Source organism: Phacochoerus africanus, chromosome 1, assembly GCF_016906955.1.
Source record: "Phacochoerus africanus isolate WHEZ1 chromosome 1, ROS_Pafr_v1, whole genome shotgun sequence".
In the NCBI taxonomy this organism is placed as follows: Eukaryota; Metazoa; Chordata; class Mammalia; order Artiodactyla; family Suidae; genus Phacochoerus; species Phacochoerus africanus.
Genome location: NC_062544.1, coordinates 108,191,301 through 108,213,091, shown reverse-complemented (window position 1 = coordinate 108,213,091; position 21,791 = coordinate 108,191,301). Strand labels below are relative to the sequence as shown.

Sequence of the window (21,791 nt, the reverse complement as noted above, 5' to 3'; positions counted from 1 at the left end):
GAGAGCCAAGCGCCGGCCGTCTGGCGGGGGTTGCCACTTTTGGTTAGCCGACTGAGAGTCTCCCAGCCGGGGAGGCGGTGAGCGGCTGGCGGGGAGAGGGTCGCGTTGGGGGCTGCCCTGTGGGCGGGGGAGTTTGGGGTGAGGGGTGAGAGGGAGGCTCCGCTGGAGGCTGCTCCTGGGGCGGAGGTCTGGCCTGGGAGCCCAACCTGCCTAGATGAAGACGTAGTTGCCTGCGCTTTGGAACAGGGGGAGAGAATTTGGAGTAAGGGTTTCTGTGTTTTAGCATTTCTCCCAATTATGAAAACAAAGCGTACTCATTACAGATAATTGGGTGACGTGGGTGAGCGCAAGAAAAGTAAAAGTAACTGCAATCATTTAATGTTTTCCTTTAGAGGCTTCCTGGACACCTTTTAAAATTTGTGCATGATTATGCAAACTCTCGTATATATGTTTTTTTATTATGAAATAGGGTCATATATTTCTTTTAAAAACTTTTTTTAGTATCGTAATAAAACAATACTGTGATTATATGTTCATGACATTTACCGTATGATCCATGAAAATTTACTATTTTAGCCTATTCATGTATACTGTTTATACGCTATTTTAAAGTGTGTAATTCAGTATCATTAAGTACATTCATATTATTGATTTTTGAAAATTATATCTTGAACTTCTGGAATGCTTTTGTTCATATATTCGTTAAAATTGGTACCAGCATTATGACACCACTGGGACATATATTTGCAAGTATAATTAAAACATTTTGTTGGAGTTCTCATCGTGGCTCAGCAGGGAACGAATCCGACTAGCATCCATGATGATGAAGGTTTTATCCCTGGCCTTGCTCAGTGGGTTTAGGATCCAGTGTTGCCCTGAGCTGTGGTTAGGTCCCAGAAGTGTCTGGGATCTGATGTTGCTGTGGCTGTGGCATAGTCCAGTGGCTACAGTCTGATTCAGCCCCTAGCCTGGGGACCTCCATATGTGGTAGGTGCGCACGAAAAAGACAAAACAAAGACAACAAAAAACACACCATTTAGTTTGCAGTTTGTTTTGTATAATACACTACATGAAGCTGTAAATGCTGAGCAAATGACATTATGTGGAAAAATAGCAAAGGTGATTATATTTGTTTTCAAAATGAGAGGCTAGTATATATAAAATGCATTTTTTTTTTTTTTTGGCTTTTCTAGGGCCGCACTCGCGGCATATGGAGGTTTCCAGGCTAGGGGTCTAATCAGAGCTGTAGCCGCTGGCCTACACCACAGCCACAGCCATGTGGGATCTGAGCCGCATCTGCAGTCTACACCACAGCTCATGGCAATACCAGATCCTTAACCCACTGATCGAGGCCAGTGATTGAACCGCAACCTCATCGTTCCTAGTCAGATTTGTTAACCACTGAGCCAGGACGGGAACTCCCTAAAATGCAGTTTTTAAGCACAAGTAACAGCATTAACCTAAAACCACTCTACTGTCTTTTGACTTGTATAGACTTAAGAAATAAGAGAATGTTCTCCTTTCTAAGAGTGGTGGCAAGAAAAGAACACAGTCCTCTTTCAAGTTGTCTCAAGTTCCAAGCTGAAAACTCCTTGATGTTAGGTTGTTTATTTTACAAGGAGGTGGTGGTTTTGTTATACACATGTATACATCTGTGTGCTATTCAGAGACTGGCAAATGAGGTTGCTTTTACATGTTGACCTTAATGCTGAAGAAAGGCAGACAAATTTTGGTTCAAAAAGTAAGCTGAAAAGATGGGAATATTTTGGTTTTGTCAGGTGTTCTTCTGAAATGGAGGATGATGTCGATATGTCTTTTTACTGGTAGTTTTAATCTTGATCCACTATTTTTGGCAAGTTTCCTCGCTGTAAAATTACTGTCTTTCCTTTGTAATTATTAGTTATTTTGAGGAATTATCACTTACTTTGAGACTTTGCATAGAAAGAGCCTTTCTCCTCAACTTTCACCCACTAATTAGCATTTTTTGGCGGATCTTGTGTGCAGCAGTTATTGCTGTGTTGTTCTTCTAGGTGCCATTCATTTCTGTTTTCTCTTCTACATGTATTAACTGGAAATCTTTGTGAGGAAGAGTTGTGCCTCCTCTCCCTTTTAAAAACTTAATTTAATTATATCATACATGGGTATGTGATGTTGGGTGTTTATTTTTTGGGTATAATGCAGTGTAATGTTAATTATTTTGTGGCTGACCTTAGTCTTTCTTTGGCCACTGGGAGCTCTTCCAAATTGCCTCCTGTTTCCCCATACATGCTCCCATTCTTTTTAGTGTTTTTCCCTGATTTTAGACACCACAAGATTCTCATCTTGTATTTTCACTTCCTCAAGCCCTGGAACCAAGGATTCCTGGTTTTGCTTATTATAGAATGGTATTTAGAAATAAAATTTTGAACATTAGGTTGAGCTCATTTCTTAATTGGCAGATTGGTATAAATATTTTAATGTTTTAAATATGTACTGGAAGCAATCTTTCTTTAGCAGCAATTATCATAGTAACTTGTTGGCTTATTATCAGTGTATAAAATACACCTTATGTACCCTCTCACTGTCAGGAAAAACATGAGAATACAAGACTGCTTAATAAGGATTTTAAAAGGAAATCAAAGTTACATTGCATATGAGATGATAAAGCAAAATGATGGAAAGAGGAAAGTGTCCCTAAAAAATGCCTACATCGGAGTTCCTCTCCTGGCTCTGCGGAAATGAATCTGAGTAGTATCCATGAGAACGCAGGTTCAATCCCTGGCCTTGCTCAGTGGGTTAAGGATCTTGCATTGCTGTAAGAGCCAGTGTAGGCTGGCTCTTACAGCTCCAATTCGACCCCTAGCCTGGGAACTTCCATATGTTGCAGGTGCGGCCCTAAAAAGAGAAAAAAGAAAGAAAGAACGAAAGAAAAACACCCACATGATTGCTTGGCTTTTTCTTTGTTCTTTTTTTTTTTTTTTTTTAGGGCTGCACCTTCATCATATGGAGGTTCGTAGGCTAGGGGTCAAATTGGAGCTGTTGCTGCCAGCCACAGCCACAGCCACAGCCACAGCAACATAGGGACTGAGCACCATCTGCAACTTATACCACAGGTCATGGCAACGCCAGACCGTAACCCACTAAGTGAGGGCAAGGATAGAACCCGCAACCTCATGGTTCCTAGTTGGATTCATTTCTGCTGCACAACAGGAACTCTGGGGTTTTCTTTGTACTTTTTAAAGCCATTTTCATTTGGGAATGAAACTGGGTGAAGGGAAGAAACTCCGGGAGAGAAGAGGCCTGATCCAACTTAGGCTGCTCCCCAGGCCTGGAGCTCCCATTTGTAGTACAACCTTAACAAATTGATGAATGAAGCTTTTCTTCTGTGCCCAGAATCTGGGTGGGACATGGGAGGAGCCCTGAGACCTTAGGATGCCTGCCTTTAATTGAGCGGTTTCGGCTCAGTGGTCCCCATCTCTTTGCTGTGGAGCCATCCTTCAGAGTTTGAAAGGACCAGGAGGGCATCAGCTTCTGTCCATGCTTCTGGTTGGGCTCGAAGGGCCAGAATCACCTGCCAAATTCCCAGGCAGTTGCCCTCATTTTTCTGAGGGCCTGTCTCCTCATCCCCTCTTTGCCAATACTTCACGGGCCTGGTTGGACATTTCTGCAGCAGCTGCTTCAGAACAGGCCAACTTGGAGGCTTATCTTTGGTGCTGATTTCACTTTGGGTCTCAATTTCTTGAGAAAAGTCAGCGCCATTTATATTTCCTGCGGGGTGCGTCTCTTCCAAATGTTTCCCTCTGGCTTTCAGTTCCCTCTGCCCCTGAGCAGTATTCTAGTCCTTTCATACCTGAGTGTCTTTCTCTTCTCCAGTCTGTTCTGGCAGTTTGGCTGGGAAAGTCTCTCCCTCTTTCCCTGACCCTCAGCTTCCTCCTGAGCAGCTCCTTTTGCTCCTTTTCTGCTCCTTTGGTGCTGCTGGAGCTCAGCAGAGCTGGAGCCTGGCCCTCCCAGTCTGGAAGCTCCCTTCCCTCTTCAGCCTCGTCTTGTTCTTGGGTCTTCAGGTCTTTTCTTACAGGCCTTCAGGTGTGTACCTTGTCACTTCTCTCTTTGCCTTTGCTTCCTCTGTAGACTTACTTTCCTTGCCCTGCCCTCTTCTTTGACAGCCCAGTTTCATTTCTGTGGCAAAATTTCAGCAGCCGGCTAAGCACTCATGATCCCAGAGTAGTTCTTCAGTTGACTGTCCATGCCCTAGTGGCAGCACTGCAGCTTCTTTTTCTGGGTGATGATATGCTTTCTGGTGTGAGCCTTCTCCTCATCTCAGTTTACAGTCATCTCATTTCGGTCAGTCCTAGCTACTCTTTCTGTGTCTAGGAGTCATTGAATAGATATTGGTTTGTAGTAAATGTAGGAGATGCTGGCCTCTGTTTTAATCATGGGTGAAGGTAGTGACTTTTTAAAAATGTGCTTAACAGTGACGGGAGATGGAGGATTCCACACACCCAGCAGAAGCTGTCCATCATCTCTGGTTTGCTACATAGAGCAATGGGGCCAATTTTCAACAGGTGGCAAGGCTTGCTGTCCATATAATTTTCATATATGGTCTGAAGTAGGGGTTTAACTTTATTCTTTTGTATGTGTACATCCAGTTGTCCCAGTACCATTTGTTGCTAAGTCTCTTCTCTTTGAACAGTTGGTACTTCTGTCAAAAATAAGTTGACTATAGGGGTTCTCATTGTAGTACAGCAGAAATGAGTCCAACTAGGAACCATGAGGTTGTTGGTTTGATCCCTGGCCTTGCTCAGTGGGTTAAGGATCCGGCCTTGCTGTGAGCTGGGTTTGGGTCACAGATGTGGCTTGGATCCTGCATTGCTCTGGCTGTGACATAGGCTGGCAGCTGTAGCTCTGATTTGACCCCTAACCTGGGAATCTCCATATGCTGCGGGTAGGACCCTAAAAAGGAAAAAAAAAAAAAAAAAAGGTGATTATAGGAGTTCCTATTGCAGCTCAGTGGATTAAGAACCTGACTAGCATCTGTAAAGATTCAGGTTTGATCCCTGGCCTCACTCAGTGGGTTAAGGATCTGGCACTGCTGCAAGCTTGATTCGGTGTTCCCATGGCTGTGGCGTAGGCTGGCATCTGCAGCTCCAATTCGATCCCTAGCTGGAAACTTACATATGCCTCAGTTGCAGCCCTAAAAGAAAGGAAAAAATAAGTTGACTGTAGATGGGTGGGCTTATTTCCAGATTCTGTTTCACTCATGTATGTCTATCCTTATGCCTGCATCACACTGTCCTTTTTTTTTCTTCTTCTTCTGTTTTCTCCTCGAATTGACACCATTCCCATCATGGTGAATCTTTTGTCCCCCACCTCCACCCCAGAGGTCCCTCTTAAGTAGGCTTTCAGTTTCCTCACCCGTTCTGCTTGCTGTGGTTACTTATGGCTTGCCTTCTCTCCATGCATCATTTCATTCTGAGAACCAACTTCTAATTTCCTTTGTTTTGTCCTACTTGCAGTTCAGAATTTATATAGAGAGTATAGGGAGGGACTCCAAGGGTGATTCAGTCATTGAATTTCATCTTTTTTTTTTTTTTTTGCTTTTTAGGGCCATACCCAGGGCATATGGAAGTTTCCAGGCTAGGGGTTGAATCAGCTGCAGCTGCTGGCCTACACCACAGCCACAGCAACTCAGTATCTGAGCCACATCTTCGACCTACACCACAGCTCATGGCAATGCCAGATTCTTAACCTACTGAGTGAGGCCAGGGATCAAACCCGTGTCTTCATGGTTCCTAGTCCAGTTCTTTTACTGCTGAGCTGTGAAGGGAACTCCTAAATATCATCTTTGAGCAGAACTTTGGCCCTGGCCATGAAGAGGCTGATGACCAATCTACAGGTAAGGTATACTTGAGTCTAGTGCTCAGCCCTGGTCCAATAACCTGTTGTCCATCATGAGATGAGCTGGGTTGCTTGGCACAAAGCATGGTTGCCTCAGATTCCCCCTCAGAAAGACTGAGGCAGGGATGCTTCCTGGAAGGGCCTGTTGCCAGGGCAGGTTCTGGGGTTGACAAAGCTAGGACAGTAGCCAACTCTGGAGAGAATGAGATTAAGAATCAAGGAAGCAGCTATCTCTAACTCTCCATATGCTAAAATGGTATCATGGCTTGTGGCTTTGGAACCAACATTTTTGTCTTTAGATATGACCATGATTGCTCTGCCTTCTCTTGACATTTATATTTAAAAGTTTCAGAATTCAAAAGCAAATACTCAGCTCTTCATTCTTGTTATGATTATAGATGATACAAAATACATACTTTGATTCATATTTCAAATCACTACCTTTGTTAATTTTAATAGAGTTGCAGTACTGCACCTACCAGTCCAATGCTCCAGGGACTAGGCCCTCCCCACTTTTAGAGTTCTTTTGTCTTCTTCAGTAATTTTCCCCAGCATTTCTGAATCCATAGCTTCTCCAAATATTGTTAATAGTCTATGATAACAGAAACATTTCATTTTGTACAATTTCTCTTAATTATGTTTGTCCACATTGTTTCTCACACTTGATTTGAAGTATTTGTCACCACTCTCTCTCCCTAACATCTTTGCTGAACTGTGGAAAGACAATGTCATGGCTTGGAAAGGACCTTAGAGTTCATCATTTTACTAAGGAGTCATCACATCTAAGTGACTTCTGGAAGATCACACCATACTTTCCAGTCTGGTCTCTTGCCTTCCAGTTGGCTTCTCACCTGGCTGTACTGTCTCAGCATCTCTCTGTCCTGATAGTACTTCTTCCATCCTATCCACTAACCAGGATATTCTGTCTTTCTGTCCATGAAGAAAAATTTGAGCTGTTTCACATTTTCTCTTCTGTTCTCAATGTGTCTCCTCATTCCTTAGTTCTAAGATGAATTTTTTTTAAGGTACATAGGATCCTGACGATTCTGTTTCCACAGTAGGACAAGAAATGTGTAACCCTTGTTTTCTTCTTTCTTTTGGCAGCAGGTGAGAACGGGATGGAGTGTTCAGACTTGCCTCCAAAGCAGGAAAGCTCTAAAGAATCAGAGTCATCTGATAGGACCTCTGGAGTTCTCTGTGAAGTGATTCCTGGAGGACCAGTCGCTGGAAATGCCTATGAAGAGGCTTTAGAGAAGCTCGGAGCTCAGCCCTCAGATGAAGAAGGGAGCAGACTGGAAAGTGATCTCTTGGAACTAACACAGGAGGATAAAAATAAATGCACTGAAGATGGATGTGCCGAATATAAGGATCTTGGGGAACATCCAGATCTATCCCCCAGTCCTGTAGAACATCAAGGAGTTCTAAAGGGACAGAAATTCTATCAATGTGATGAATGTGGCAAAGCTTTTAATTGGAGTTCACACCTCATTGGGCATCAGAGAATCCACACTGGGGAGAAACCCTATGAATGTACTGAGTGTGGTAAGACCTTCAGGCAGACCTCTCAGCTCATAGTCCATCTCAGAATCCACACAGGGGAAAAGCCCTATGAATGTAGTGATTGTGGAAAGACCTATCGCCATAGCTCCCATCTCATTCAACACCAGAGACTCCACAGTGGGGAGAAACCATATAAATGTAGTGAATGTGGGAAAGCTTTCAATGAGAGTTCCAAACTCTTTGACCATCAGAGAATCCATACTGGGGAAAAACCTTATGGATGCAGTGAGTGTGGAGCAGTCTTTAGTCGGAGTAAAAGCCTTGTCCGCCATCAGGTCCTTCACACTGGAGAGAAACCTTACAAGTGCAATGAGTGTGGGAAAGCTTTCTGTTCCAACAGAAATCTTATTGACCATCAGAGGATCCACACTGGGGAGAAACCTTATGAGTGTAATGCATGTGGCAAGGCCTTCAGTCGGAGTAAATGTCTTAATCGACATCAGAGCCTCCACACTGGGGAAAAACCATACAAATGCAGTGAGTGTGGGAAAGCCTTCAATCAGATCTCTCAACTTGTTGATCATGAGCGAATTCATACTGGAGAGAAACCTTTTGAATGTAATGAGTGTGGCAAGGCATTCAGTCTGAGTAAATGTCTCATTCGACACCAGAGACTTCACACAGGTGAAAAGCCCTATAAATGCAAAGAGTGTGGAAAGTCCTTCAATCAAAACTCATACCTCATTATTCACCAGAGAATTCACACTGGTGAGAAACCTTATGGATGTATTGAATGTGGGAAGGTCTTCAGTCATAATTCTAGCCTTATGGTACATCAGAGAACCCATACTGGAGAGAAACCCTATAAATGCAAAGATTGTGGAAAAGCCTTTCGTGATAGCTCACAACTAACTGTGCACCAGAGAGTTCACACTGGAGAGAAACCCTATGAGTGTATTGAGTGTGGGAAGGCCTTCAGTCAGCGTTCCACTTTCAATCACCACCAGCGAACTCACACTGGAGAGAAGCACTCAGGGCTGGCTCGATCCATTTCTTAGGGCATAATTCTCCCAGACAAAGAGTAAGGAACTTTGAGTTAAGGTTTCTTTATAAGAACTGTGCTCACCTTGGTCTCTGCTTGGAACCACTAATCAAAGTCGACCATCCCTAAGTGCTTTCTGCTGGATCACGAAGGTGGGAAAGTGGGAGTAACAGTGTAGGTGTCCTCCACTTTTGAGGAAGTAAGGACTACCTGTTTCATGTGCTCGTGGGTATCTTTCTTTCACTTTTTTAAAAATTTAAAATCTATCTCATTTCTTAGTTATGCATCTCATAGTCAGGTTAGGAACAGGTATTTCCCTATTCTCTTCCACCTTCTCTGTTTTGTCTTTTACATAAAGTCTTTCTTTAAAACTTTGATTCATTCTTTGCTAACTCTTGAACGTGGCCTTTTTATTGTATTTTACATTATTTTTAGAGCTGCACCTGCAGCATATGGAAATTCCCAAGGTAAGGGTCAAATCAGAGCTGTAGCTCCCAGCCTACACCATAGCCACAGCAATGCCAGATCCAAGCCACATCTGTGACCTACACCACGGCTCATGGCAACTCTGGGTCCTTAACCCACTGAATGAGGCCAGGGATCGAACCTGCATTCTCATGGATATTAGTTGGGTTCTTAACCACCTAGCCATAATGGGAACTCTTGAATGTGGCCCTTTTAAGACCTACTCTAATGTAGAGCCTTATCACTTGTGTTCTCTACTTAGAAAATCTTTTCTTCTTCCTGCTTGCTAATAATCATTGTCCCTTGAAACTTTTAGATCCAGGTCTCTCCGAAAGATTTTCTTCAATCTTTTTTTCCTTCAAACCTTCTGTTGATTGGACTTCAGTGCTTTGAATTAGCCCTTGCTATAATTTGCAGTTTTTATTAAATTGCCTTGTCAATTCTTATCCTAATGTGTATGTATATACTTTTATTCTAACTTAAAGAAGACTTTGAGGTTGGGTATGGTATCTATTTCTTTTGGCATGTGGATAACACTTTGTACATACTCGTTGTTAAATAGCTTTTGAAACTCACCTCTCCAGGCGTTCTTTTGTGGTGCAGCAGGTTAAGGATCCAGTGTTGTCAGTGCACCAACTTTGGGTTGCTTCTGTGGCACAGGTTTGATCCCTGGCCCAGTAACTTTCAAATGTCTTGGGTGCAGCCAAAAAACAAACAAAAAACCCCTAAAACCAAAAAAACCTCACCTGTCTAATTAAACTATGCTGAACAATTGAACTCCCCCCCCCACCAGACCTAAATCTTCTGAAGATTGATATCATAGGATATCACATACAAAGACCTCATTCAGTAGTTCCCGTGGTGGTGCAGTGGTTAACAAATCTGACTAGGAACCATGAGGTTGCGGGTTTGGTCCCTGGCCTTGCTCAGCGGGTTAAGGGTTCGGCGTTGCCTTGAGCTGTGGTGTAGGTTGCAGACGTGGCTCGGATCCCGCTTTGCTATGGCTCTGGCGTAGGCCGGTGGCTACAGCTTCAATTAGACCTAGCCTGGGAACCTCCGTATGCCGCGGGAGCGGCTCAAGAAAAGGCAAAAAGACAAAAAAAAAATAAAAATAAAAAAATAAAAAAAAGGCCTTGTTCATATCTTCTATATGTGTCCTTGAGAGTCTTGCTACTGTTTCTTCAGCCTCAAAGAGCTAATGTGCAAGTGTGTGTCTGTGTTTGTGTGTGTGTATCTAAGCATTGGAGGCAGCTGTGGTGTTCCACTGATATGTACTTTGCCCTTGCACACTGATTCTGGTTCTGAACAAGATTTATCCACCCTGCTACCTAAGTAAACAAGAACAGCATCAAAATTTACTGCAAAGACGACTCCACTTTTGTGACAAAGGTGATTGAAAATTTCAATTACTAGCAGTCTTGGGTGATTGGAATTAATAGTAATGAAGTTTTTGACAAGATAATAGAGTCACACTATTTCCTTATCAATTAGTTCTGTCTGCCTGCAGCTGTCATCTGATTTCAAGATGAGAGGTTTACCTTTAATTATTGTGATTATCTTCTAGGCCAATTTTCATAAGTCATAAGAAACAGAAGATCTTTTCAGGGGATTTCCTCTTCTTTTACAGTCATATATCAGATTTAAGTTTTTTCTTTCCACCCTTGCAGTAGGATCTCAGTGCTAGGGGCCTTAGCCCTTAGCTTCTGTTATCTGCCCTCTTCCTTTGAGCAATATGAGAGAATTGATAGTGCAGCATGGATGGAGGAGATTAGAGGGGTATATCAGGTATATAACCTGGAGGGGAGAGGTTTTTACAAGCTGTGATTTATGTCTGAGACAGTGGGGAAGAAAAGAAGAGAGTTGTGCCTCAAGAAAGTAAGAATTAGAAATGATTCTTGCTGAGGCATCTCAGGTAAGATTAGAAAGGATGTTTACTAGGGGCCTAAAAAATTACTGAACTGAGGACAGGATTAGGAACTTTCCATATGTGAGCATATATTATAAGTTTCTGTTATAGCTATATATTTGGTGTTTATTTTCATTTTTTAAAAACAAGATATGCCTGGAGTTCCTGTTTTGGCACATTGGAAATGAATCCAACTAGGAACTATGAGGCTATGGGTTCGATCCCTGGCCTTGCTCAGTGGGTTAAGGATCTGGCATTGTCCTGAGCTGTGGTATAGGTCACAGACACCACTTGGATCTGGCATTGCTGTGGCTGTGGTGTAGGCCAGCAGCTGTAGCTCTGATTCGACCCCTAACCTGGGAAACCTCCATATGCCTCAGGTGCGGCCCTGAAAAGCAAAAATAAAATAAGATAAAACAAGATATGCCAGTAGGACTTTTCTTTCTTTAAGTGTTTTACTTTGGGAGCTCCCAGATTTCAGGGAAGAGCTTGACCCCATCTGAGAACATGGGTCCATCCCTCTACCTGTGTTTGAACATGAGTGGTCATCCCTTCAGTAGACCCCCTGTCTGTTGAATATTGTAATTTTATCTTCTAGTTCTTCTTATACCCTCCCCCCCGAAGTCTCTGGAGGAAGGCATCCAACACTGTAACTCTCTTACCTGACCCCCACCACTAGTCTGGGCTCAGTGTTCAGTAGAAATGAATGTACTCACTTCCTAGAAAAGCACTCAGGCTCTTGGTTGGGAGAAAAATGGCTACATTTGAAAGCCACACCTCAATTTCTACTGGTTATTACTATATTTAAATTTTTTCTTAACAGCTGCACCTATGGCATATGAAAGTTCACAGGCCAGCGATCAAATCCGAGCCACAGCTGCAACCTACACCACAACTGTGGCAACATCAAATCTGTAAACCACTGTGCTGGGCTTGGGATTGAACCAACGCTGACACAGAGACAACACTGGATCTTCAACCCTCTGCACCACAGTGGAACTCTTTAAAAGATTGTTTTTTGTTTGTTTGTTCGTTTGTTTGTTTTTCTTTTTAGGGCCACACCTGCAGCATATGGAGGTTCCCAGGCTAGGGGTTGAATTGGAGCTGTAGCTGCAGTCCTATGCCATAGCCACAGCAACACTGGATCCAAGCAGCATCTGGGACCTATGCCCCAGCTCAGGGCAACATAGATCCTTAACCCACTGAGCAAGGCCAGGGATTGAACCTATGTCTTCTTGAATGCTAGTCGGTTTCTGCTGAGCCATGATGGGAATGCCTTTAAAAGGTTTTTTGTCTGGTTCTGATTACCATGCTAAATTATTTTTAAGAGTTTTTGTGGTGGTAGTTTTTTTTTCCCCAAGGGCCACATCCATGGCACATGGAAGTTCCCAGGCTAAGGGACGAATTGAAGCTGTAACTTGGAGCTGCTGTCCTACATCACAGCCACAACAATGCCAGATCTGAGCCACATCTGTGACCCATGCCACAGCCTGCAGCAATGCCGGGTCTTTAATCCACTTAGCAAGGCCAGGGATTGAACCCACATCCTCATGGATACTCTGCTGGGTTCTTAACTCCCTGAGCCACAACAGGAACTCCTTTTAAGAGTTTTTCTTTTGTTTTTATTTCCCAACTTTTCTCATTTTTCAATAAATAGCCATTAGTGTTCTCTTAATTTCCAGTCTATATGCTACTTATGTTGTTCATGAGCACAAATATTAAAAGAAGTTTTGGAGTTCCCATTGTGGCACATTGGTAACAAACCCTACTAGTATCCATGAGGATGCAGGTTTGCTCCCTGGCCCTGCTCAGTGGGTTAAGGATCCTACATTGCCATGAGCTGTGGTGTAGGTTGCAGACATGGCTCGAATCTGGTGTTTCTATGGCTATGGTGTAGGCCAGCGGCTGCAGCTCTGATTCAACCCCTAGCCTGGGAACCTCTATGCCACAGATATGGCCCTAAAAAGAAAGAAAAACAGACAAAAAACACATAAATAACTATGGCAATAGGCTGAATGTGAGATATATTCACAAGAGACCTAATGACCTGGCTTAGGTTTAGAGAATATTCATTAATTTTTAAAAAAGTATTTGTCGTGGTCTTTGCACTTGGGTAAGAAGAACAATTTCTGACATGGTTAGGTGAAGAGAAAGAAGAGTTAATTGAGATAAGAGACTCTGCACTTGCTGTGGATGGCCACTCAATAAACAGGGAGAGCCAACCACAGGCTTGTGGTCGTGTTTGTTTTTATAGGCCAGAGAGAGGAGAGGTCTTATGAATACATCTGTTGACCTGCTGATTGTTTGGGGAAAGGGGTCTTAGGGTACACTTGCTGGTTGGTTGGAGGCATATATTCCCCTACAGGGGTGGGGTGAGGAGTGGGTCACATACCTTTCCTAATAGTGGATAGGAACTAGTAAGCCTGATTGCTGGAGGTGGGGAGGGGCATTACAGTGAGATGGGTGGGGCAATGATAAGGGTCTGGTAATTCTTGTTTTGCCCAGAGGCTTTGAGTTCTATCTTCTTGAAGAGGCCTTTGCAGTCCAACAGCATTTACTGAGCAGTTGCCATGTTCCAAGTGCTGTTTTAATTAGTTGGTGTGTGGCTGAAGCACAGACACCATTATGTCAGCTCCATTTTAGGCCCACAGTCCCCTTCCTTTTTAACTGAGCTTTAGCTTACTCATAAGGAATGCACCCAGTCCAGATAAGCTCCATCAGTTCTTACCCTTATCTGCATCTGATATAAGGACTGGAAGAATGCCTTTGCTGTTGTAATGGTTAAAAGTGTATGAGGAATAACAAGACCCCCCAGGGGGAGAAGAAACCTCTGGTTCCTGCTGGTATGGATGTGCTTCTCTGTAAGTGGTCAGATTCTATCTTTGGCATTGTCCAGATGTGTTCCCAAGGCTGTTGCCTCAGAATCATACCCCTGCCCCTCCCTTGAATAGAAACCAATTAAACGTTCCTAAGTTTCAGGAGGATGCTGCAAAGAGAAAAAAACAAGGACTGGTTAGAGCCAACTAAGCACAAGTTGGCAGAAGATTTGACTTCCAGTAGACCTTGAGCCTCATTATACAGTTACTATAATGCATTAGCATGCTGAACAACACACCCACCAGCCCCAGGACTGTTAACAGTTGTTGTGACTACAACCAGAAAAGCCCATACAGGGACTGAAAAGGAGTGTTTTGTCAGTTCTGGGTCCAAGCCATGGCCCTGTTCTCAGAGAAGTCATAGATATTCCTCCCAGTCTTTCCAGTTCCTTCCCTTTTACCTCAACTAGTATATTTGCTGTCTCTGCCCACATTGTTTTGAGAAGTTGATTTATGAACTAGGTTCCTGCTTCTCCATTCTTTGGCCATTGAATAAAGCTTGTTCTATTCCAATGTCAGCATAGGTTTAGTTATTGGCTGCCAGAATCTGATTGGAAAAAGAAACTCCCTCACTGAGACAAAAGGTCAGCTCAAGGCTAGGACCCTGGTTCGAGTCTAATTGATCAATTTGGTGACACTTTGAATCCCTCGTATATCTTCGAGTGGTGCTAAGTGCAGCTGCAAATGCCTCTGAATGGTCATCTACACAATCCTTTCTGTGTGTGAGTTACCCACAATATACTTCATAATTGCACTCTATGGAGTTGCCTTTGGTTTTTGGTCTCAAAGTTCCTTCTCAAAGTTTGGAGGTTATCATTCAACATCCCTGCCATCCAACCCTTGGGATATAGCAGTAAACAAAACCAGATTCCATAATCTGTTTTCCCCATGCCTATGGCCTAACCCAAAGATAGATCTCCCAGCCATTACCAATAGAATTTCACCTCTCCCTGAGAGTCTTCCTGATCCTGTCTCTACCCCTTGCATTTTGAGGCATATAATTCTCACTTTGGAGGAAGATGGGAGTGGGGAGGGGTGGTGGGGTTGGGGATGTGAATTCCTTGAGGAGGAGGAGGGGCTGAATTTCATTTGGTCTTATTTATTTATTCCTGTATTTCTTTTTCTTTCTTTTCTTTTGGCCATACCCAGGGCAAGAAGAAGTTCCCAGGCCTGGGATCTAACCTGTGCCACAGCAGTGACCCATACCACTGTTGTAGGATTCTTGTACAGGGAGACTAAGACACCAAGGCCTTTTTGTTAGGAAGCAGCCTTTATTTGTGCCAGCACTGGCTCAGTGGATTCATATCCAAAGGCTGAGCCCTGAACCCAGCAGGGCATCACCATATATACCCCATTAGTTTTCCTGCTACATCTAAATTCCTTTGTCCCCCTTATAAGGTGTTCTATAAATTTTGAGCAGATAGTTATAGATAGGCCTGCACTCATGGATACAGGTTATGCTACATTGTTGTAGAACTGTGCATGTGAGCACAGATGTTGGTGTTGCATGTTGCCTTCCCTTTGTTCTGGGAGGCCCCTTTCCCCTCCCCACTACATTCCCCCCTTTGATGCTCTGATCCCTTTCTTAGGGTCAAAGAGCATCACCTTGGGCTAGAGGTTTATATTTCCATAGCATCATCACATATGTGGTCATTTTCTTTTCAACCATGGCCTCAATGAGGCCAGAGACAGATTTTATAACTAGAGGAGCCAGACAGGGAAAGATCAGGCAGCCTCTCAAGATCATGAGCCCAATACCTATGAGGGTTTTGAATCCCCTGAAGGTTGAAAACCATCCCTCGAATAGCTCTCCAGGGTTTTAGCCCTTTCAAGTTTGTATGGGGACATGTGCCACTTTTTTGATGTTTGTGGTGATGTTAGCCTGGCCATTGTCATCTATCTGGAGGTAGCAGTCGGATTGATTAAATTTTTCACATACCCCTCCCTCTTTTGCTAATAGGTGATATAAGGCTAGGTGGTTCTGGTAAATAGCTGTGCACTTTTGTGATTGTTGTTTTGCCATGAGTTCCAGGGCCATGGCTGTTGGATTAGTATTCATTTTCAGGACCGCCTGTAACCTGATAATTCCTTTGAGCATATATATAGGAGTCCGGTAGCCCCAAATCCCATCTTGTGCCCAAGTGGCTGGACCATATGTCTCAATAATTCTCTGGGTGGCCACTCATTTCCCCCCATCTTTGTTGTCCCCCTATCACAAGACTTCTTTTGGTTTTAACCTTTAGGCTCTGATAAAGGGGAACCCCTAATTTTTCTCCCTCCTGGTTTGGCAGGAGGAAAAATCCTCATTGGATTATTTCCAATGGTGCAACTCCCTTTCCAATGAGGGAGGAGTTGTGTATATGCTCTTCTTCTACATATCCAAAACAGCCCATCAGGTGCCCTCCAGTGTTTGGTGTCACTAAGAGTGAGCTGTCCTAGTGTTTTACTAATTTCAGGTATGCCACAGAATGGATTGGTCTCCTCCTCAGTATGTATAGTACAATTGACTATGGCTTGATAGGGAGAGGATTGGCACTGGGAGGTGCTAACTGTGGAAGCCAGGGCCTAATACCAGGTAGGAGAGTTTGGCCACCACCCCAAACTTGTAGAGTTCCAAGAAAGCCTTCTTTTTACATGGAGTTTCTCCTACCCATTATGTATAATCGGGACCTGTTCTACTAATGCACTCTTCTCCAATTACCTCTGAGGCCAAACCCCAAATTTGGGGCCGGTTATTTTCTCTCTCCATTATGGAATGATTCCATTGGAGTAAGTGGAATGCATTTAGGCTGGTACCCCTCCAAGGCCATTTTTCACCCATAAGGTGACCCAACAGTCAGTGACATTGAACTCATGGGCAGTCCTTTCAGCTAGGTCAATGAAAAGGTTTTTCCCTAGGGTGGGGAAGTCCTGGTCTGGACCCAGGTCTTTCTTGGATTGGTCATAGACTGGGCTGGACCCCGAACTTGGGAGCCTTAACCTGCCTGTCGTTTTATTTTTTGTGTAGTTTCTCTGAATAGCTGGGCCTGGGTGTGATCTTGAATTTTTCCTCCATTGGACATGTCCCAGTGCCCAAGCCCCTGTTTCCTTTCTCTTTTGTCCCTGGCAAATGTGCCCCTCTGGGTATTTTGTCCTTATCCAGCCCATCCAATACTTTTTACCATTACATGTGCAAAGGGTGGGAGTGGTACCTCGATAACAACCAGCTGGCTGTACCTTCCCTCGATACCAAATCTTCCCCATATGCTTATCACAAAGGGTGGAATTTAAGTCTACAAAAGGACCAAAAGGGCCCAGACCAGAAGCAACCAAAAACAACAAAACATCCTACCCAGAAGATGAAGCAGAGCGCTAGCAGGAACCTTTTGCCACATTTCCAATTGGCCGGAGCAGTTTCCACCAGCCCTATGGCAAAGATTAGGACAATGACCACAATAACAGGTACCAGGGTGGCAGTACATCACAATAAGGGGACCAAAATGAGGAACAGACACAGTCTATTTATCTCATCTGGTGGCTGATTCCTAAAGCTTCTGCCGTGCATAGACTAGTCAGCCTCCAGAGTGACTAGAGCGGGCTATTGTCTTTGTGGTTCTCTGAAGCTGTAGCTTGCTTCTTTTGGATGGTCAGATTGCATGGTGTCAAGGGATCAGGGATCACTCCCAGTCTCACGCTGCTGGTTTTACTCTGCTATGTTGGATCCAAGGAGCCACTTCTGTTACCTTTACTGCAGTAGGTGTGGATAAAATGACAGTAAATGGGCCCCTCCAAAGAGGTTTAAATGGCTGGACATTCCACTCTTTTACCCATATAGCATCTCCTGGTTTGAAGGGGTGGGTGTTGTCTGTGGTTAGGCTTACAGGTGGCCACTCCCTAACCCACTGATGGAGGGTGGCCAGAGTGGAACCTAGCCCCTGTATCTGTTGTCTCGGTGGGGTTTCCTAGTTCCTTTAAGTCCCCCCTTATACCCTTGATGAAAGGGGGGGGGGATGCCCACAAAGAGAAAACCCAGTCTGTTTCGTAGGGCTGGACCTAATTTTTAGCAAGGCTACTGGCAAGAGCTGGTCCCAATGTAGTGTGTCTCCTGATCCAGTTTGTTTAATTGCAGTTTCAGAGTCCAATTTATTTGTTCCATCTTTCCGGAGCTCTGGGGCCTATAGGCTGTGTGCAACTTTGTCACCGATTGTACTATTTTTAACACCTTTGTCACTAATTGTACTGCTTTTGCCACAAATGCTGGTCTGTTAAATCTGGTTGACTGGAGAATATTTTATCCATGACTTTAATACAATCATGATCTTATTGACCTGGCCCAACTGGTGTAGGGTTGTAGGGTTTAGAGTCCTCACCACCTCCAGGTATATGTGTGGATTTTTACATAACATTCCCTGATATTTGACCATCCAGGCATTAGTCAGCCAGTATTGTCCCTTATATCCCATTAATATCAGTACTGAATGTGGCACACAGACTGTTAGGTCTTGACCCATAGCTAATTTATTAGCTTCTGACACTAAGAATGCTGTGGCTACAAGTGCCCGCAGGCAGGGTGGTCACCTGTGGGCAACAGAGTTAAGTTGTTTAGAAAGATATGCCACTGGATGATGTCATGACCCCAGCATTCAACCTGGTGCACTCGTGTACATACTAGAAGAAAGGCTTGGAGATGTCTGGGAGTCCCAGGCTGGCGCATTGATGAGGGCCCACTTAATTTTTTTTTCAAAAGCCTTTTGTTGTATTCGTTCCCACAAGAGGTTCCCATTTCTGCCCCCCTTTGCAGCCTCATAAAGGGGTTTTGTTAGAATGAAGAAGTTTGATATCTAGATCCTGCAGTAACCTGTGACACCCTGAGAAATTTTTGAACCTGGTGTCGGGTGAAGGGGAACCAGGACTGAGCAGACAGCCTGCCTTTTCTCAGGGTCGAGCTGACGTTGTCCCTGGGATTATGTGAAAACCAAGGTATTTAACTTTTTTCTTTTTTCCTCTTTTCGGGGGACTGGCTCTGGGCATAAGCATGCACATTTACTGTCCCTGCTGGCCCAACTTTTTGGTTGCCTTCTGACCAGTGTATATGGGGTTAAAACTGGCAGCTTGGAAGAGGCAGCTACTGATAAAGTTATGGGTGAGTCAGGGAGGGGATGTCAGCAGAGGGGCTGCTCTAGGAGGAGGCATCCACCCCTGGTACAGCCAGCCAGCTGCTGGGAATGTGGGCACATTGGAGGGTACAATGGTGCATAAGGTGGGGGAATTTCCTCTGGGTCCTCAGATAAAACAGGCTTTTTGGGATCCTGTCGGCATTCTGAAGGAGCTGTTATTTGAGCCATTATGATTTTATGATTTTCTTCGACAGCCTCTTAGCCAAGGTGGCCAAGAAAGGACCATGTCTTGCCAGCAGTCAATGTAAGGGAATTTCTGGGTTCTGGGTTGCCTGTGATGACTCTAAACACTTTGTTAACTAGTTTTTTATCTAGTGACCCCTCATAAGGCCAGCCCACCCTGAACAAAGGCCAATCTATTTCACAGACCATCCAGAGTTTCCTGGGAGTCAACTTTACCATATCTCCTGACTATCTCCTCTTGAAAAAAAAATTTTTTTTTGCCATACACTCTAAGGGGTAGGTTTACTCTCTTTTCCACCCATTTCCTCCCCCTAAAAGATGACAGTCAACTTTCCTGTCGTCCATCTCATTCACTCGCATTTATACATCTCCAACCCACCACCCAGCGCCTTAGATTTGCAGTTTTGTCTCCTGTCTCCTCTATGAGAACTTCTGTGAGACTACTAGGGCAACTCTGGGAGGTGATCAGTCTCCCCTTCTGCCTTTTAGGGACAGGCCACCAAATTGAACCTGGGTTCTTACCAGTCCAATGGGTGGTGCTCCCTTGGCTGGTTCCTGGGCCTCACCAGTTCCGTTGTGCTCCCGGGGTCCTTGCCATGACACACCAGGAGGGCTAGTCCCCTATGGATCAATTGGTCTGCTGGCACCAGGAGAGGTCACTTTTTCTGGCATCCCAGGGGTTGCACCCCAGCAACAAAGGAAGTGAAATCACCATCTCCAAATCCTGGATGAGCCCCCAAGAAATGTAGGATTCTCCTACAGAGAGACAAGACACTGAAGTCTTTTTGTCAGGAAGCAGTGTTTATTCATGCCAGCACTGGCTCAGTGGATTCATATCCAAAGGCCGAGACCTGAATGCAGCAAGACATCACCTTATATACCCTGTTAATTTTCCCACTACATCTAAATTTCTTTGTCCCCCTTATAAGGTGTTCTATAAATTTTGATCAGTTATAGATACACCTGTGCTCATGGATACAGGTTATGCTACATTGTGTAGAACTGTGCATGTGTTATAGAACTGTGCATGTTGCCTTCCCTTTGTTCTGGGGTCACTACACCACAGCAATGACAACATTGGATTTTAACCCATCGAGCCACCAATCAACTCCATAATTTAAGTACTAAATAAGGATTTTAAATTAAAGTCATAAGGATGGAGTAGGATAGTTACACAGGTAGTTGTAGAAGTCCCAGTAGGGGACCATAGATGGAGAGGGAAACCTAGGAAAATTTGGGAGATCACTGTAAGTTAATATTCACTCAAGAAAGCCATCAGAATGAAGCAGGTTTGCTTAACTATAAAACCACAAATAAAACCATGAGATGTGCAGTGTCATGGGTACAATTTCCGGCCTGGCACAGTGCGTTAAGGATCCAATGTTGCCACAGCTGTGGCATAGGTTGCAGCTGTGGCTGATTTGATCCATGGCCTGGGAACTTCCATATGCCATGGCTGCAGCCAAAACAACAGCAACAACAACAACAACAACAAATTTAATAACAAGTGAACAAAACCCTTCAGCTCCTGACTTTTGCATGCTACAGGCAATCAGGGTGAAAGGAAGGCTCCTGTACTCCTAGGTTTTCAACTTTAGGCTACACATTGGAACCACCTGAGGAATTAAAGAAATAGGAAACATGGTTCCCATCCATCAAGATTTGCATTTAATTGGTACGGGTTGTGGACTCTAAAAGTACTCCAGAGGATTATTCTGTGCTGCAAAATTAAGAGCCAATGATTTACATTTACCATTCTTTGCTACTCAAAGCCTGGCACAGGAACACAACATGGGCACACCTGTGAGTTTGTCAGAACTATTCCCAGACCTCCAGAATTGGAATCTGCAGTTTAACCAGTTAAGCCCAAGTGATTTGTATTCATATGCACATACAAATTGGAGAGGTTCTGCCTAGGGCTCCTGCCAAGCAACTGGCCTAGGATGAAAGGAGATAAAACACTCTCAGGAAATAGAGAGAGCTCTCAAGAATAGGCCTCCCATCCCAGGAGGGAAGAGATCTCCTTTTTAAGGAGCCGTGATGGTGGAGGGAGAACCTCAGCTAGCTGGGCAGGACTTCAAAACAGAGCTACTCTCTGAGCAGAGTAAATGGAGCAGAGACTGCTCCTGCAGCTTTGCATACACTTGAGGGCCAATCTGATGGATCTATTGAGTACACCAATCTGGGTGCTGTCCACATTAGCTTCCTGTTGTGTTGCATAAGCACACCCCAAACACAACTGGCTCAAGTTCCTCTGTGATGGGAAATTTTTGTTCTCAAACAGACAAAACTCAACTCTTCTGTGGGTGGTTATGAATGTTCAGTCCCACTCACCCCACAACCCCACTCCTATGGAGACAAGTTATCAAGAACATGATTTGTCAGAGTTCCCATAGTGGCACAGCAGAAACAAATCCGACTAGGAACCATGAGGTTTCAGGTTCAATTCTTGGCCTTGCTTGGTGGATTAAGGATCTGGCATTGCCATGAGCTGTGGGGTAGGTCACAGACATGGCTTGGATCTGGCATTGCTGTGGTTGTGGTGTAGGCCATCAGCATAGCTCTGATTCAGTCCCTAGCCTGGGAACCTTCATATGCCTCGAGTGTGACCCTAAAAAGGAAAAAAAAATTATTTGTTGAATAATTAGTAGCTGCAAAGAATGGTTGACTTAAGACACACGCATAAAAGTTGTGAGTTTAAATTTTCTTAAGGGGTCTCATTGAGGACTGAAGCCTCCTGAGAGAGCCACTCAGTTATCCCTTAGGACTGCTCTGAAGAAGTAGGAGAG

General features: G+C 44.1%; 1 protein-coding gene across 3 annotated transcripts; it reads left to right on the top strand.

Annotated features, from left to right (window-relative positions):
* On the top strand, nt 1-8,871 carry LOC125122755 (zinc finger protein with KRAB and SCAN domains 7-like). 3 transcript variants are annotated; one of them, XM_047771486.1, is made up of 2 exons: nt 1-77; nt 6,982-8,871. In XM_047771486.1, the coding sequence occupies exon 2, from the start codon at nt 6,993-6,995 to the stop codon at nt 8,430-8,432; it is 1,440 nt and encodes a 479-aa protein (XP_047627442.1). In that variant the 5' UTR covers nt 1-77; nt 6,982-6,992; the 3' UTR covers nt 8,433-8,871. The 3 variants fall into 3 exon arrangements, with proteins under 3 accessions (XP_047627442.1, XP_047627433.1, XP_047627452.1); XM_047771477.1 differs by having other exon boundaries at nt 6,979-8,871; XM_047771496.1 differs by lacking the exon at nt 1-77 and adding an exon at nt 5,740-5,872 and having other exon boundaries at nt 6,979-8,871.
* Nucleotides 8,872-21,791: the final 12,920 nt, after the last annotated feature.